Genomic DNA, 13967 nt, shown 5'->3' with positions numbered 1-13967 from the left:
GGGGTCGTCAGCCCCGACCCCAGGCCCAGGCCCGCTCACTGTGTTGGTGGACGTTGCCAGAGTTTCCATCTCTTCGTGGGTGACCCAGACGTTCCCAGAGGACTGCAGGCAGAAAGAAGCCCTCGCGGGTCCTGCACGTGGCCCCCTGGTGCCCCCATCAGGTCGGGACCCCCGAGGACAAGCACAGAGCTCCCTTCCAGAGTCCTCCCGCAGGCCCTGCCCACTGCCCAGTTCCGAATCCCACTGCCCAGCACAGGGGCGGGTCACCTGGTGGCCCCTCAGCGAGGGGGCTGGAATGCTATGGCCGTGGGACGAGGGCCACCCCAGCCACAGGGCGGGGCCACGAGAGGCCGCACGGCCAGGGGAGCGTCCCCGAACGCCCACTCCCTCAGCCCTCGAGTCGCGGCTTGCGCTCTGGGCTGGCAGCAGACTCGGCGTGGGAGCTGGAGCCCGTGGGGCGTGGGGGAGGCAGGCACTGGGCCCACTGGCACCCCGGAATTGACGACACCCCCTGCAGAGCAGGGGGGCCCTGTGTGGGATGGGAAGTAAGGGGAGGACCCAGCCGCCATGCCCCCCAAGGCCAAAGAGGAGCTCCGCAGAGCCGCTCCAGGGCCTGCGGCCCCGCCCCGGGGCTCACTCACAGTCCGGGAGGTGGGCGGGGCGGAGGGGCTGGTCAGCGACACCATCTCCTGGATGGCCAGCCGCAGCTTGAGCCGGTGCAGGGCGTTGCTGATGCCGATCTCCCGCTGGATCTCCGTGTCCGACAGCGCCGACATGATGGCGCCGCTCTTGACGTTGGCCCGGCAGGCCGCCACGTACCAGGCCGGCATGCCCACCCAGAGCTGCGGGCACAGGCACGGAGCCTCTCAGCCCCTGCCCAGGAGCCGGGCGGCGCCCGGGGCAGGGGCAGGGGCAGACCCAGGCCCGGCATGGCCTCGGAGAGCAGACGCTCTCCTTTCCCGTCTACGGTGAAAACCCGGAGGCCTGGGAAGGGGAGGGCTTTCCTCAGCTCCCAGGAGGAGCGCCCACAGGAGGAGCGCCCACGGCTCAGCAGCCTGGTTGCCCTCATCCAGCGAGGTCACCGCTGGGAGCTGCTGCGCGTGGGGGGCGGGGCCGGTGCCAGGTCGCAGGCACACTTGGCAGGGGAGAAGCATGCTGGGAAGGTCCTGCCTCGGAGGCCTCGCCCGCCCCTGGGCCCCTGACGAGACCCTCTGCCAGGCTACCTCCAGCCAGGAGACCACCGTGGGGCCGTCCCACTGGGCGAAGGGTGTCCCTTTCCTCCGGGCGTCTTCAAGCAGCTGGTGTCTTGCAGGAAGAGCAACAGACTCAGCAGCCCACCCTTGTCTTTCCGCCGTGCGGAGCCCCAGGGACCGGGGACTGCGCCCCGCCCCCGGACTGCCACCTCTGCTCTGCGCCAGGAGCAGCGGGACAGCGAGACACAGGGCGGAAACACCTGCCTGCCCCCCACCCCAGGGCGGGGGTGGGGGGTGCTCCCTCCGACTGGCCCCCAGCCCCGGCTGGGCCCACACGAACCAGGCCACCTCAGTCCAGACAGGGCCTTGCTGGGCCCTGGCAGCTGAGCCCCGTCCCCTCGCAGCCTAGGGGACGGCAGCGGCACCCAGCCTGGCCGGTGGCCCTTACTTCTTCCTCAGCCGCCGGTCCTTCTCTGCCTGGGTCCCCAGCCTGGCAGGCACGAGGGGCTCCTGCAGCCCGAGCTCCGAGTCTGTTGGTGGGCCTGGAAGGGGAGCGACGCCACGTCGGCCAGACCCTCTGCCTGTCCCGCCCTGGCCTGGCCTGGCCGGGACTGGCCGGGACTGGCGGGGACGGGGCGGGGGGACGGGGGGTGGTGGGGAATAGCAGGAAGCGCCTCAGCCCTGGAAACCCCGGAAACTGGGGCCTGATGGAACCACCCACAACTCCCAGAGCCCCTCCTAGGACAGGAGCAGAGACCGTGGCCCGCGGCTCCGTCCCGGCTCAGCTGGGTCAGCCGGCCCTTCTCCTTCTTCCCGAACAGGCGGCCGATGGACGACTTGATGCCTTTGCGCTTGGCGCCTTTGTGCAGGGAGTCCTGGCTGCTGTTGCTGCTGCTGGGGTTGCTTCCCGGGTCCTCCGCGGCGCTGCGGGTGGCCACGGGAGGCAGAGGGGGTGGGGGGGAACGAAGGTCAGTCATGGCAGGAGGGCCAGAGGTCGGTCGGGCCGGGGGAAGGACTTACAGTAAGTGTCAGAGAGGGGTGGGGTGAGGGGGGAGACCCCAGCAGGCGACAGGGGAGGTGTGGGACCATCCTTCCCTGATGGCGTTGCACAGACAAGTGAGATGTCGAGACACCCGGGCAGGTGCGACGGCCTTGGGGACACACAGGCCGGGCTGCCCCCCTTACCTCTGGCCTCCCTCCTGGCTCAGGGCTGGGTGGCCGGGCTTCTCGGGCCGCAGCGTCCTGGGTGAGGAAGGAGGAGAGGTCTCACATTTTATGGTGGCTTTATCCTCTCGGTTCTGTTCCCGAGACACTGGTGGCTGAACAGACAGCGGAGCCATCAGGCGATAGAGGGAGGGAGCTGGGGGCGCAGTGGGGCGGCCCAGGGGCCGGGGGAGGAGCTGGGGGGTGCCGAGGGCTGACCACAGGGCCCGCGTCCGGCGACGCTCACCTGCAGCTTCCTCCTGTGCTTCCTCAGGTCGCTGGGCTGCAAGAGAGAGAAGCCGGGCTCAGGCTCCCCCACCACGGGTGCCCAGGTCCAGCCTGCGGGAGCCCCCAGGTCTCAGGAGAACATAGGCTCGGCGCCCCCTGCAGGCCCGGAGACAACATTGCCCCCGAAAGCAGGCTGGCCCAGGAAACCAAGCCAGGCCCCTTTGAGGGGGCAGGCAGTGTGGGCAGCTGTGCGTTTCCCGAGCACCTGCGCCTGCCCAGGGAGGGGCCCTTCCCCAGACCAGGGCGGGCTGCTAGCCCGATGCCCACCATCTGCGCGGTCACAGGAAGACATGCAGCCCTTGCCAGTCCCCAAAGCGGAGCCCAGGGACCACTGGGCCGTCCCAAGACTCACCAAGGTCATGACCCCCATTCGGTCCAGGTCCTGGGCAGCACTGCGGGAGGTTCCCGTAGGAGTGGCGCGGCCGACGGCTGCAGGGGACCCGCTGGCCAGGGACAGGGCGGTCAGAGAGGTGGGGATGGGGCCGCGCCTGTGCAGCTGGGGCAGGTCCAGGGCCTCCATGCTGCCGCTGGTCACTCGAGTCTCAAGTTCCTCCGCACGGAGCTGTGTGGACTCCTTCTCCTCCTGGATCATCCTGGGAGGAGGCAGGACCTAGCCGTCAGCCCCGGCGGGCCAGTGGGGGCGGGCGTTCCCAGTGCTGCCCGCACACCCCACGGCAGCATGGAACCGCTCTCCTGCCTTTCCTGTGCGCTGGGCTAACGGAGCAGAGCGCCCCACTTTAACCGAAGCAGCTGCCGTGGGGCGAAAGCACTTCCGTGAGAGGAGCACAGACCTGCCGGACGGACGCTGGCGATCTCGACCACCGCCAGGCACGGGGGCGCCTGGAGGCAGGCCCCGGGCTCTCCAGCCTGCTTCCCAGCATGGGGAGAGGTCTGCACCCCAAACACAGGCCCTTTCACTGACACTGACCCCTGACGACACTTTCCCTGTTCAGAGAACAATGGGAACAATGACAACGGGGGGCGGGGGTGGCGCTCAGAGGGGAGCGAGGGAGCCACGACCCACAGGCCTCTGCAGCTCTGACGGTGTCTCGCTCAGACCTGCCATTGGCCGTGAACATGAACCACCTCCCTGCAAAGGCAGGCAGAGAGCCCGTCTTGGTGACTGTCTGATGCCTCACCGGGGGAGGGGGACCCGTATGAACCCTGGCTCTGCACCTCACTCAGCTGCATCTGGCCAATCAGCCAACCTCCCGGGCTCCATTCCAAAGCGGGGACGGTGCCGCCTCCCCAGAGACCGCAGCGAGACTGGCCACAGGCTTGGGGAGCGGGGCCCGCCCCTCAGCATCGGCCACAGGAGCTCCTGGCCCCCGGGTCCTGGCTCTCGGGCCCAGCACTGGGCCTGAACCTGGGGGCCCAGAGGGGCAGCGCTCGAAGCCCGGTGCCCGCGCCCTGCAGAGGCCCTCGCCTGATCTCCTCGTCGATGGCATCAAGCTGCTCCTGCAGCATCAGGGCCAGGGTCTGCGCGTCGGAGCGGCTGCCGGGGGAGACGGTGTCTGCAGGGCCCGCGGGACCCCCGAGCCCCTCCTCATCCACGTCGGAGACCTCAGGGTCACTGTCGAAGGCAGGGGTGGCCGTGGGGGCCCGTACACGTGGCAGCGGCCAGGGCTCCCAGTCCTGAGCAGAGAAGGAAGGGGGAGCAGTCAGAAACCCCACCTGGGGCAGCAGCAGGGAGGGGCGCCTCTGGGGAGCGCGTCAGGAGTGCAGAGCCGCAGGTCCCCGAGACCTACAGGTGCAGAGTCGGCACTTTGATAAGGGCCCTGGGTGGTGTATTTGCACGTGTGGGTCTAAGACACACTCCTGGACTGTGACAAGGAGCTGGAGGGATTGCAGAGACAGATGAACCCCACAAGGGCTAGCTCTGTGGCCACGGAGAGGCTGTTTACGCGCCCAGTGCCTCGGTTTCCTCATCTGTACAATGGGGTCGTCACAGTGCCTGCAAGCGTTCGTGAGGATGACGGCATCTGGCACAGTCAGCACTGTTAACACACAGGGCGAGGACCCCAGGGCTGTCCCGTGTCTCTCCTCTGCACACGGCAGGGCCCGCCGGCCAACCCGAGGCGGGGCAGCTTCTCGGAAACCACCTGCGGACCGCCCTGGTGCACAGAGGCCCGTGGAGAGAGCATGGGTTCCTGCGGGTTCAGCAAGAACCGAGCTGGGGCAACCAGAGGAGCGGGCGGGACGAGGAAGGGGGCCGGGGCAGGGAGGGGCCCTGGGCAGCGGCTGTGTGGTTATGAGCAGAGAGGGGTGGGGGCGAGAGAGAACGAGGCGCCCTCAGACTTCGAGTCCCCTCCTTCTCCACCTGCATCTTCTGGTGGCCGTGAGCAGGTGAGGCCCTGGGAGCAGGACGGAGGGGGCCAGCCACCCCGGGGACAGGCAGCAGCCAGCCTGCCCCTCAGCCTTCCTGCTCCTCCCGGCCCCAGGAGGGCTCAGCAGGGGCTCCCAGCAGCTTCTCGGGGGGGACTCCGGGCGCCACCCAAGGGCCAGCCACCCCGCCCGTCATCCTACCCATCTCCCCATAAACCACAGCTTTGTCCCAGAGAGCGTGCCGATTCCCTCCTGCCCCCCGGCCCCCAGCCCGACCACACGCCTGCACACCCAGGCACACGTGCACACGCTTCAGTGGGGCCTCAGGGGCCAGGAGGCTGGGGGCACAGCTGTCGCAGCTGCCAAGGCCCCACCCCCCGGCCGCAGCTGTCGCTGACATGGGGGCGGGGGCGGGGGAGGATTTGCATCACACGCCAGCCGGCCGCGGAACCGGAGCCAGGCACGTGGCCTCATAGACCCCCAGCCCCCAGGAGATCCCCCCCTGCACCCTCACCTTGGCAGGCTCCTCCCGCAGCGAGTAGCGGCGCCGCAGGCCCGGGGGTGCCGTGCTCAGGGGGAACCGCAGGTCCACGGCGCTGCCTGTGTGTGACCTTGTGTGGGGGGCAGGGAGGGAAGGCGGGGACTGAGCCAGCTCACACCCACTGGGCCCAGGAGTCGCAACAGGGCGCGGAGCTGGGTCCGTGCCGCAAGGGCTGCCACATAGGCAGGAGTTTTGTGTACTCTCTGGAGCCCGAGCCATCAGCCACTCCGGGCAGACAGTTCTAGGGAGGCAGCCTTCCGTTTACGAGAAGCACCTCTGAACGCGAGTGTTGGCTTACGACGCAACTGTCGGCTTTAGCAAGGCCCAGCTCCCCACCGAAGTATTCACACAGAGGTCCTGCGGCCCCCCGACACGCATGGCGTGTCGACCAGTGGAGACGGCCTCTTCAGGTCCTTCTGCTCCATGGGGAGGCTCTGCTTCCGGGGCCTCTGCCCAGCACTTCCCTGCGTCTCCCGGCGTCCGGGCTGTGTCCTGGCCGAGAGCCGGCCCAGGCTCACCCCCGTTCTCAGGGAGCCTCGGGAGGCCCTGCCACTGAGCCCGAGTCGTGGGCCGCCCCAGGGTCTAGTCCAGCCCTGGGGTTTTAGGGTCCTGGGAACAACCCTCTGGGATGTCTGGGCGCCCCCAAGTCTGGAGCCCTGAGCAAGCCCAGAACAAAGGGACAGGGCGGGCGACCACAGGTCCACACCACAGCTGCAGGGAGAGGGGTTTCCCTTCCCCACCCCCGACACCATCCTCCTGCCACCTGCCCCAGTTCTGTGATGGGCTCAGGGTGTCAGCAGTCAGAGCCGAGCACCCAGCCACGGAGGAAAGCAGGCAGTGGCGAGTGGCTGGTGAGCCCCGGGCCATGTCCTACTGATTCAGGGGCTGTCTCTCCTGTGCAGCCCACAGAAAGAGAGGAGTCTGGTCCCTGCTTCCCGCCACATTCACACAATAATGCGCGACCAGTGCGGAGCTGAACCGGAGTCTCACCACCAACGCCCAGGCTTACCACCCTTCCCGAACCCCAGCCCCACCCTGGCACACCCTGGGCACGTCCCCTTCCCCCTGTGCAGGAAGGGATCCCGGCTGCCCTGAGACCTCTGCCGCCTGGGAGTGCAGATCTAAACACTTTGGTTGGGGGGCAAACAGCCAGGAGCTGCGACTCTTGACTGGACGCACCCGCACCAGTGTCCTCCTCGCCCTGCCCCTGGGAGGGAACGGAGGGCGGCCCCACGTCGGCCCCACACAAAACACGCCAACAAGCCCAGAGGCTCCCCGCAACACAGGCCTCCCTCAAGCCCTGGGAGAGCTCCCTCGCCATCTCCGAAACGCTTTCAGGAAGGGCCGCCGCCGCCACGGGACTGACAGGAAGGGGTTCCTGGGGCCTCGCTCCAGCCTCTCCTGCTGCCTTCCTGCCCCCTCACCACCCCCTGCCCCCATACCTGCACCCAGGCGGGTGCAGCTCACACAGCAGCCGGAAGGATGGCATCCCGGGAGAGCCAGAGGGACCCAGACCCTGTTGGTGGGCATGCGGGGGGCCGGGGCAGCCCCAGGGCGCGCCCTCCCCCAGGAAGCAGGAGGCGCAGTCCGTGTCCTCGGCCTCAGGAAGGAGCGCCCTGTGGGTGCTCTGAGCCATGTCAGGAGGACTCCCTTCTAGCTGCCCAGTGGGCCCTCCAAGCCACCACACACCGCCCCCTGCCCCGGACAGGAGGAGGACTCTGAGGTCCTCGGCCGTCTTTCGGTGGGACGAAGTCTCTCTCCTCAGGGTCCGTGGAGGACCCCTCCCAGCACGCCCAGCCTCCCACACTCTGGTACCTGGGGTGGATGCCATCCACAAACGGCCCCCCGCGACCCTTCAGCTGGTCCACCTCCTGGCGTAGCTTCTCAATCTCCTCAGACAGGCGGCCCTGTGCCAGGCGGCGGGGGTGGGGGGGACCAGGGAGGGGCAGAGAGGGGAGAGAGGGGCAAAGAGGGCAGCAGAGTTGGGGAGACGCGGCAGAACACACCAAAAGGTGCACAGCCAGGGCCCGGGCCAGGCCCACGGGCCACGCCAAAGAGACGGGTCCAGCAGAAGGGCGAGCAGAGGTGGGCAGGCAGGGCCAGGAGCAGGGTGGGTCTGGAAGGACCCGGGAGCAGGTCTGCAGAGCCCGCAGCACCCTGGCACAGCCCTGGAGGCCGCCCGTGCCCAGACCCCAGAGACACCGCTGAGGCAGCACAGCTGCCCATGCTCCCGGAGTCCTGGGGTCAGGGGCCTCACTAAGTCCTCTGCTGGGTCCTCACTGGGCCCTGCGTCCCTGCTGCCCATTCTAAGCCCTACTCTGGGGCCTCAGGCTCTTCCTCACATGCGGGTGCAGTGCGCCTGCTGCGAGGCTCCCGTCAGGACTGGTGAAATAACAGGCGCTCGCAGAACAGCACTGGGCCCGCTGAGCGCAGGAACCAGAGCGGCTGTGCCCAGCACAGCGGTGCCTGCCCAGCCGGCGGGCGGGCAGGCGGCTGGGTACCTTGTGGTTCTGCTGCTCCTCGATCTGCCGCTGGGAGCTCTCCAGCTCCTGCATCAGCGAGTTCTGGGGGAGAACAGCAGTGAGACAGGGGCCTGCCAGCACACCCCTGCCTGACCCCCCCACCCCACTGCTCCCTCCTCCACCCTCGCAGCCGCAGATCACAGGGACTCGAGCGCCCCACACCAACCTCTCACAACGACCCCGCCCCATCCTCCAGGCCCCGCCCCAGACAGCCCCGCCCCTTCCTCTGGACCCGCCCCGCTGGCCTCGCCCCCAGCACCTTCTCCTCCAGGGCGGCCATGCGCTCCTTGAGGTGGAGCTGCAGGCGTTCGTTGGACTCGCTCAGCAGCCGGTCCACAGTGTCTGACAGCCTCTTGTTGTGGTCCTCGTTCATCTTCTCCCTCTGGCGCACCTGCACAGTCAGCCTGCTTCGCACCAGCGCACCCAGCGCTGCCCTGCGCCTGCCCCGGGCACCGGTCCTTGCGTCCCACACTCACCCTCCCGGCTCACCCCCCGCCAGCCCTCCCGACCACCTGCTGCGGCCCCTCTGCAGCCGGGTCCCTGGCCAGGGTCTTCTGCCCACCTGCCTCCTCTCTGCCCTGTCCATCCACAGACCACCCCGGGAGGCTGGGCTGGGCGGGAGGGGCCTCACCCTCGCCAGCTCCTGGTTCTTCTCCTCCAGCTGGCCCTCCAGCTGCCGCAGGTGCTCCTCGATGTTGCCGTGCCGTTCCTCGGCCTGGGGACAGGGACAAGTCAGTGGCAGAGCGGACTTGGTCCTGGGACGGGGGGACCGCCAGGCTGCAGGCGCCACCCCCAGAGCCCCAGAGCTGCCACGGAAGCACAGGGGCCCCCCCGGGGCCTGACGTTCAGGATGCTGGTTTCCCTCTCCCCAAGAGTGGGGCTTCGTGGGGGAGGCCTGCTCTTCCAACCGACGGACACGGGTGGGCTTCCTGAAGTGGGGACACGCAGACCCTCAGGCCTGGCCACTCGCCTTGGTGAGGGCCACGATCCTCTGGGCCAGCTCGGCCTCCACCTCCGGCAGCGTCTCCGCCCGCCGCAGGGTCTGCTGCAGCTTCTGCTCAGCCACCTCCAGCAGCTCCTGCAGGTGTCGCGCCTTCTCCTCGCACTGGCAGATGCAGCAGGAGCGCGGTCAGGAGGGGGCGCTGCAGCCCCGCAGCCTCGGCAGAGCGCCGGGACAGCACAGGCACAAGAAACACCCCCGGCACTGGGCTGCCCATGGTGACCTGCGGGACCCCAGCGGCTCCTGGGCCACCAAGGGTAGGTCTCCACGGGACGCAGACACCAGGGTCAAGCGCGATGCCCCCACACCACATCGGGAGAGGGTACCTGGCGGTGCAGGGACTCCTTGTTGGCCAGCTCGTTCTCCAGTTTGTCGTTGAGGTCATGAATGGACGTGGCCTCACGCTGAGCAGCCAGGTAGCGCTTCTCCAGGGTGGCGATTCGCTCCTCCATGTCCTCCTTCTGGGCCAGAGCCTGGGCAGGGGAGCAGGAGACACAGGGAAGGCCGCCGGTGTCTCTCGGCCCCACCCCATGACGGCCGACGCAGCACAACCGGGCAGGCCGAGCCCTGGTCACCTCCCGCAGGTCCCGCTGATGCTTGCCGCTCCGCTCCTCCGACTTGATGAGGTCCCGGCGGGCTGTGCCCAGGTCCTCCTCCAGCTCGGCCACCGCTGCTGTCAGGGTGGCCAGCCGCTCCCGGGCCTGGCCCAGCTCCAGGTTTTGCTTCTCCAGCAGCTCCTGCAGCTCCTCCAGCCGAACTGCGTCATCCTTGGGGACAATGAGCCATCGTCGGTCTGTCATCGGAGCCCCAGGAAGGCTGCAGGAGGGATGGCTGTGCCCCAGCTTCTGAGCACACCTCCCTCCAGGCACACCTGCCTCCCTCTGGGCCCCAGCTCATGCCAAAGACCAACACCCTTGCTCTGCCTTGTTCCTTTTCAAAAGCAATGGCTTCTGGCTGGATAGGCTGTCTCAGCACCTGGTAACCTGGAGAGGGCGTGACCGAGGAGCAGAGGCTCTGGGACGGACACACGGGTAGATGGGCAAGTACGCTGTGTGCCTAGCTGTGCGCTGGGGACCACAACAAAACTCTACCTATTTCTCTGCAGTGGCGGGGGGGGGGGGGTGGTGCGGGGAGGAGGAAAGAGAAGGTGGATATTGGAGGAAGCCCCGAGTTCAGTCCCAGCAGTCACTCTACTGAACAGGGAGGGGCGGGGCCCCCACCTCCTGTCTGGGGAAAACATGCCCCCTGCTGTACAGTCCCCATGACCCACCTTCCACAGGCGCTTCAGTCCCAGCTCCACGGAACCCTCTTCCTCTGCCGCTCCATCCCGAACCCCTGCCACCTGCTGCAGGGCAGACACCTGCAGGGCATGGCCCCAGCGCAGTGAGTCGGAGACAAGAGGACCTGCCCTGTGCTCCAGACCCTTTCGGGGCCCCTGCCGCCCCTCAGCCCGCAGTCACCAGCCAAAACAGCAAGCCAGCAGGGGGAATCTGATGGGGAGCCAGGAGGGGCAAGGGGGTGACCCAGCCTTGGCTTCCAGCTCCAGTGCAGGTGGAGGGTGGGCAGGAGCTTACCTGCTGGTGGGCACCTGCCAGCTGTTCCTCCAAGGTGGAGACTCGCTGCAGGGCCGCCCGCAGCCGCTCTCGCACCTGCCCAAGGTAAGAAGGTGAAGGGTGGAGGAGGAAGCAGAGACCCCACTGGACGCGGAAACAGCAGGGCTTGGCCGACCGCTGCTGGCGTGAGGCAGAGAGGCTCCGCCGAGAGCACACTTCTGGGGGAACCTCAGAGGAGGGCCTGGGCCCTGGACAACAGCAGAGGGGCCCCCAGCGCCGCTGGAAGGCAGCTCTCCCTCCACAGGGTGCGGGCGTCGCAGAGGAGGGGGCCAGGCTGGTACCTTCTCGTCCAGGGCCTTGTGGTGCTCAAACAGCGACTTGAGGGCCTTCAGAACCTCCACCTCGCTGGAGACCCCTGACGGTGCCTGGGCCTGGCGCTTCACCACAGTCATCCGCAGCGAGCGTTCGTGGCGGGACACCAGGCACTCCAGGTGCTCCAGGAGCAGCTGGCCGGGCGCAGGGAGGCGGGGGAAGGGCCCAGGTGAGCCCAGGGACACGCGAGCACAGCCAGGTGTGCCCCACGCTAGCTGCCCTGGGCTCTCCCCTGGGACCCCGACTGCAGGTGACAGCCAGCACTGAGGGTGGAGCCATCCGGCTGTCACCCGACACAAGGCAGGGGTGCGCCTGGCCTGGCCATGGGGTCCACGCCCAGCACGGTCCAGGCCACCCCGCTCACCCTTGTGTTGTTCCGCTCCGCTTTCAGCTCCGATATCTCCTCCTCTCGCTCCAGAAGCTGCTCCCGACACAGGCTCAGCTCCCGGGTCAGGGTGGCAAATTCCTGAAACCCCAGAGCCCCTCAGTGGACAGGGCTCCCCTGACCCCGCCCCTGGACCACGGCCTCTCCATCCAGGCGCTGCCTAGGGAGGTCAAGCATCTCACACCCTGGCACGCCCGGCTGGTGTGGGCTCACACCTCTGCACTCACCCTGTCACATGCATGCTGCCCCAGGCACAGGACTCCCTGGCACGCCAGGGACACCGCCGCCAGGACCGATGCCCTCTCCTTGCCTCCCCTCACCTCAGCACTGCCTGGTTCAGCCCCCAGAATGCCTCCCACCTGCCTCCCCAACTCAGCCCGCCTGACACAAAGCACAGCGCTGTCAGCAGTATTTCCAGCTGTTCCTCCAAGCCTGTCTCACGGCTCCTTTCCATTCACCCTAAGACCTCGCCAACCTGAGTCACCTGCTGTTTCCGCACCTCTGCTCCACTGGTCTGTCCCCAGAGAACCCCACCCTCTGCCACCACCTGCCCAGCCCCCTGCTCGGAAAACCACCTGGAACGGTGGGGAGAGCACCCACCGCACACCAGGCCTGGGCCAGTCTCCCGGACAGTGCCCAGACAGACGCGACCCCTGCCCCCACCACCGAGCTCCCAGTGTGGGGCTGGGGCACGGTCTCTGTTCTGCCCCACACGCCATGGTGTGACCTCGGACACGTCATCCGACTCCTTTGAACCTCCTCCCTCTACCCCGTGAGACAGAGGCCCCGTCCTCCAGTGTCACCACAAGGACCCCGTGAGCCACCGAAGCAGCAATCTGAGTGGGGGATCCTGTCTCACAGCCCCCCGGGGTCCTGTTCGCTCTTCTCCAGTCCCTCGGGCTCTTGTCTATCTCCGTCCCGGCCTGTGAGCGCCAGGGTGGGGACCGGCTACCTGCCACCCCAATTCTGCCCCAGGGCCCCGCCGTCCTACTGAAAAGGTGGCACTAGATTCCGGGCCCACACTTGTCCCCACATGGAGACAGGCCTGCAGCTGCCCTGTGAGCCTCCTGGTCCTTCGGAGCCACTCACTGGCCTCGGGCCCTCACGTCACCGTGTGTAAGACAGACCAAGACGCTGGTGGCGGCAGCACCAGCGGCAGAGCCACGAGGCCCTGGGTGAGCCCCAGGGAGCGCTGTTCACGCAGAGAGCACCCAATGGTGCCGCTGCTGGCAGAGCTGCTGCCGACCGAGGCGTGTGCCGAGTGTCCTGCTCCTGCCTGTGCTTGCCTGTGGGACGACTCTTGTTTTTTAATCTAGGCAGTAACAGGGGGCTCCCTGCCCAGCACCTCCAAGGACAGGGTCTGGGGAGCAGCAGCCAGTCTTGGGCGCCACCTGCTGGCCGCAGGGGCTCACGGCAGCTGGCCACTCCAGCGGGTTCCCTCCCGCATTTCTCCAAGGCGCCGGAGCGCATCCCGCAGGGGGCTGAGGGGTCCTCCGGGCTCTGTGGATTCTGCCCGCCCAGATGCAGCTGCGACGCCCTGAGCTGAGGGCCCCAGGATGCTGGGCTCAGAAGGGCTGGGGCGGGGCAGGGAGGAGTGCCCAGGTCAGGCCTTACCTGGGGGAGGGCAGAGTTCAGGTGGCGCTGCAGCTGGTCGCGCTCATGAAGGGCGTCCTGGAGCCGGCCCTGCGTGGCCGCCAAGGTCTCCTGACTCTCGCGGAGGGACTCCAGCAGCTTCTCCCGCTCATCCAGCATGCTCACCATCAGCTGCTCGAAGTTGGCTTCCGGGTCAGCGCCGTGGGGGGGCCCCAGAGGGTCCCCCTCATTGATCGTGGGCATCACCTCACACATGGTGGGGTGGGCAGGGCCTTCTCTCGTGGGGGGCAGGAGGGGGTCACAGGACTGGCACCTCCAGGGGGACTCAGTGAGCGGGTCTCAGAGTGGGCAGTGCGAGGCGAGTGGACGGGTGGGCCAGGGCTCCTCCCGTGGCATCAGTTGCTCTTGCTCTAAAAGGGGCCAGGTGCCCGGAGCGCCCCTGTGGAATGGAGCCTGAGGACCTGACGTAACCGGTCAGGGCCGGGGCTGGGCGCCCTGTGTCCCCAGGCAGGCGAGCAGCAGCCGAGTGTGGCCATGGCAGGCAGGGGGAGGGGGCCGGAGGAGGGCCCTCTGCTTAGACTGCGCACTGGAGCCGGGCAGGGTCCCAGCTGGGTCCAGCGACACCCATGGCTCTGGAGGGCAGCGGTCTGCGGGAGAAGAGACTGCTGTGAGGCCCAGCGGAGCGGAATGGGGTGTCCAGGGAGGGTGGAGGGAAGGAAGGAAGGTATCAGCCCCCCTCAGCTTACTCAGTTCTCCTGAGGAATGTTCTGCCCACCCACAGCCTCTGCCCCCTGCTCCCACACCTCAGCTGTCAGAGTGCAGCGCACAGGAGTGGCTCCCCCACTCACGTGGCTCCCTGGCCAAATATAGAAATGATTCAGTTAGCGGCAGGCTGCCCAGAGCCCTCCTGAGACCTGGGGTGGGAGAGGGCGAGGGGAGGAAGCAGGGTCTCTGCCCTTCTTCCCCAGCTCCCCCCACCCCCCACACTTGGG

The 13967-nt window shown here is 68.0% G+C and overlaps 1 protein-coding gene across 4 annotated transcripts in view; it reads right to left on the bottom strand.

The window, feature by feature from the left end:
* The window catches only part of PPFIA4 (PTPRF interacting protein alpha 4), a 28872-nt gene that overhangs the window by 9739 nt on the left and 5166 nt on the right, over positions 1-13967 (bottom strand). For 3 of the 4 annotated variants that reach the window (XM_045860474.1, XM_045860446.1, XM_045860464.1), the window contains exons 2-23: positions 12997-13622; positions 11362-11463; positions 10967-11131; positions 10647-10721; positions 10343-10432; positions 9648-9839; positions 9399-9545; positions 9043-9177; positions 8704-8787; positions 8332-8463; positions 8052-8114; positions 7366-7457; positions 5524-5620; positions 4111-4319; positions 3037-3277; positions 2644-2679; positions 2379-2512; positions 1951-2117; positions 1642-1735; positions 1224-1305; positions 642-842; positions 40-102 (exon numbers count right to left, since the gene is read on the bottom strand). In XM_045860474.1, the coding sequence (XP_045716430.1) occupies positions 40-102; positions 642-842; positions 1224-1305; positions 1642-1735; positions 1951-2117; positions 2379-2512; positions 2644-2679; positions 3037-3277; positions 4111-4319; positions 5524-5620; positions 7366-7457; positions 8052-8114; positions 8332-8463; positions 8704-8787; positions 9043-9177; positions 9399-9545; positions 9648-9839; positions 10343-10432; positions 10647-10721; positions 10967-11131; positions 11362-11463; positions 12997-13230 (2835 nt within the window). In that variant the 5' untranslated portion in view covers positions 13231-13622. Of the gene's footprint in view, positions 1-39; positions 103-641; positions 843-1223; positions 1306-1641; positions 1736-1950; positions 2118-2378; positions 2513-2643; positions 2680-3036; positions 3278-4110; positions 4320-5523; positions 5621-7365; positions 7458-8051; positions 8115-8331; positions 8464-8703; positions 8788-9042; positions 9178-9398; positions 9546-9647; positions 9840-10342; positions 10433-10646; positions 10722-10966; positions 11132-11361; positions 11464-12996; positions 13623-13721; positions 13797-13967 lie in introns of those variants that run through there. The other variant, XM_045860454.1, reaches the window with a different exon arrangement.

The sequence above is a fragment of the Phyllostomus hastatus genome, unplaced genomic scaffold (genome assembly GCF_019186645.2).
Source record: "Phyllostomus hastatus isolate PE091 unplaced genomic scaffold, TTU_PhHast_1.1 phas_contig_148, whole genome shotgun sequence".
Classification (NCBI taxonomy): domain Eukaryota; kingdom Metazoa; phylum Chordata; class Mammalia; order Chiroptera; family Phyllostomidae; genus Phyllostomus; species Phyllostomus hastatus.
The sequence above is the reverse complement of the archived record's forward strand: the minus strand, read 5'-3'. Positions and strand labels throughout refer to the sequence as shown.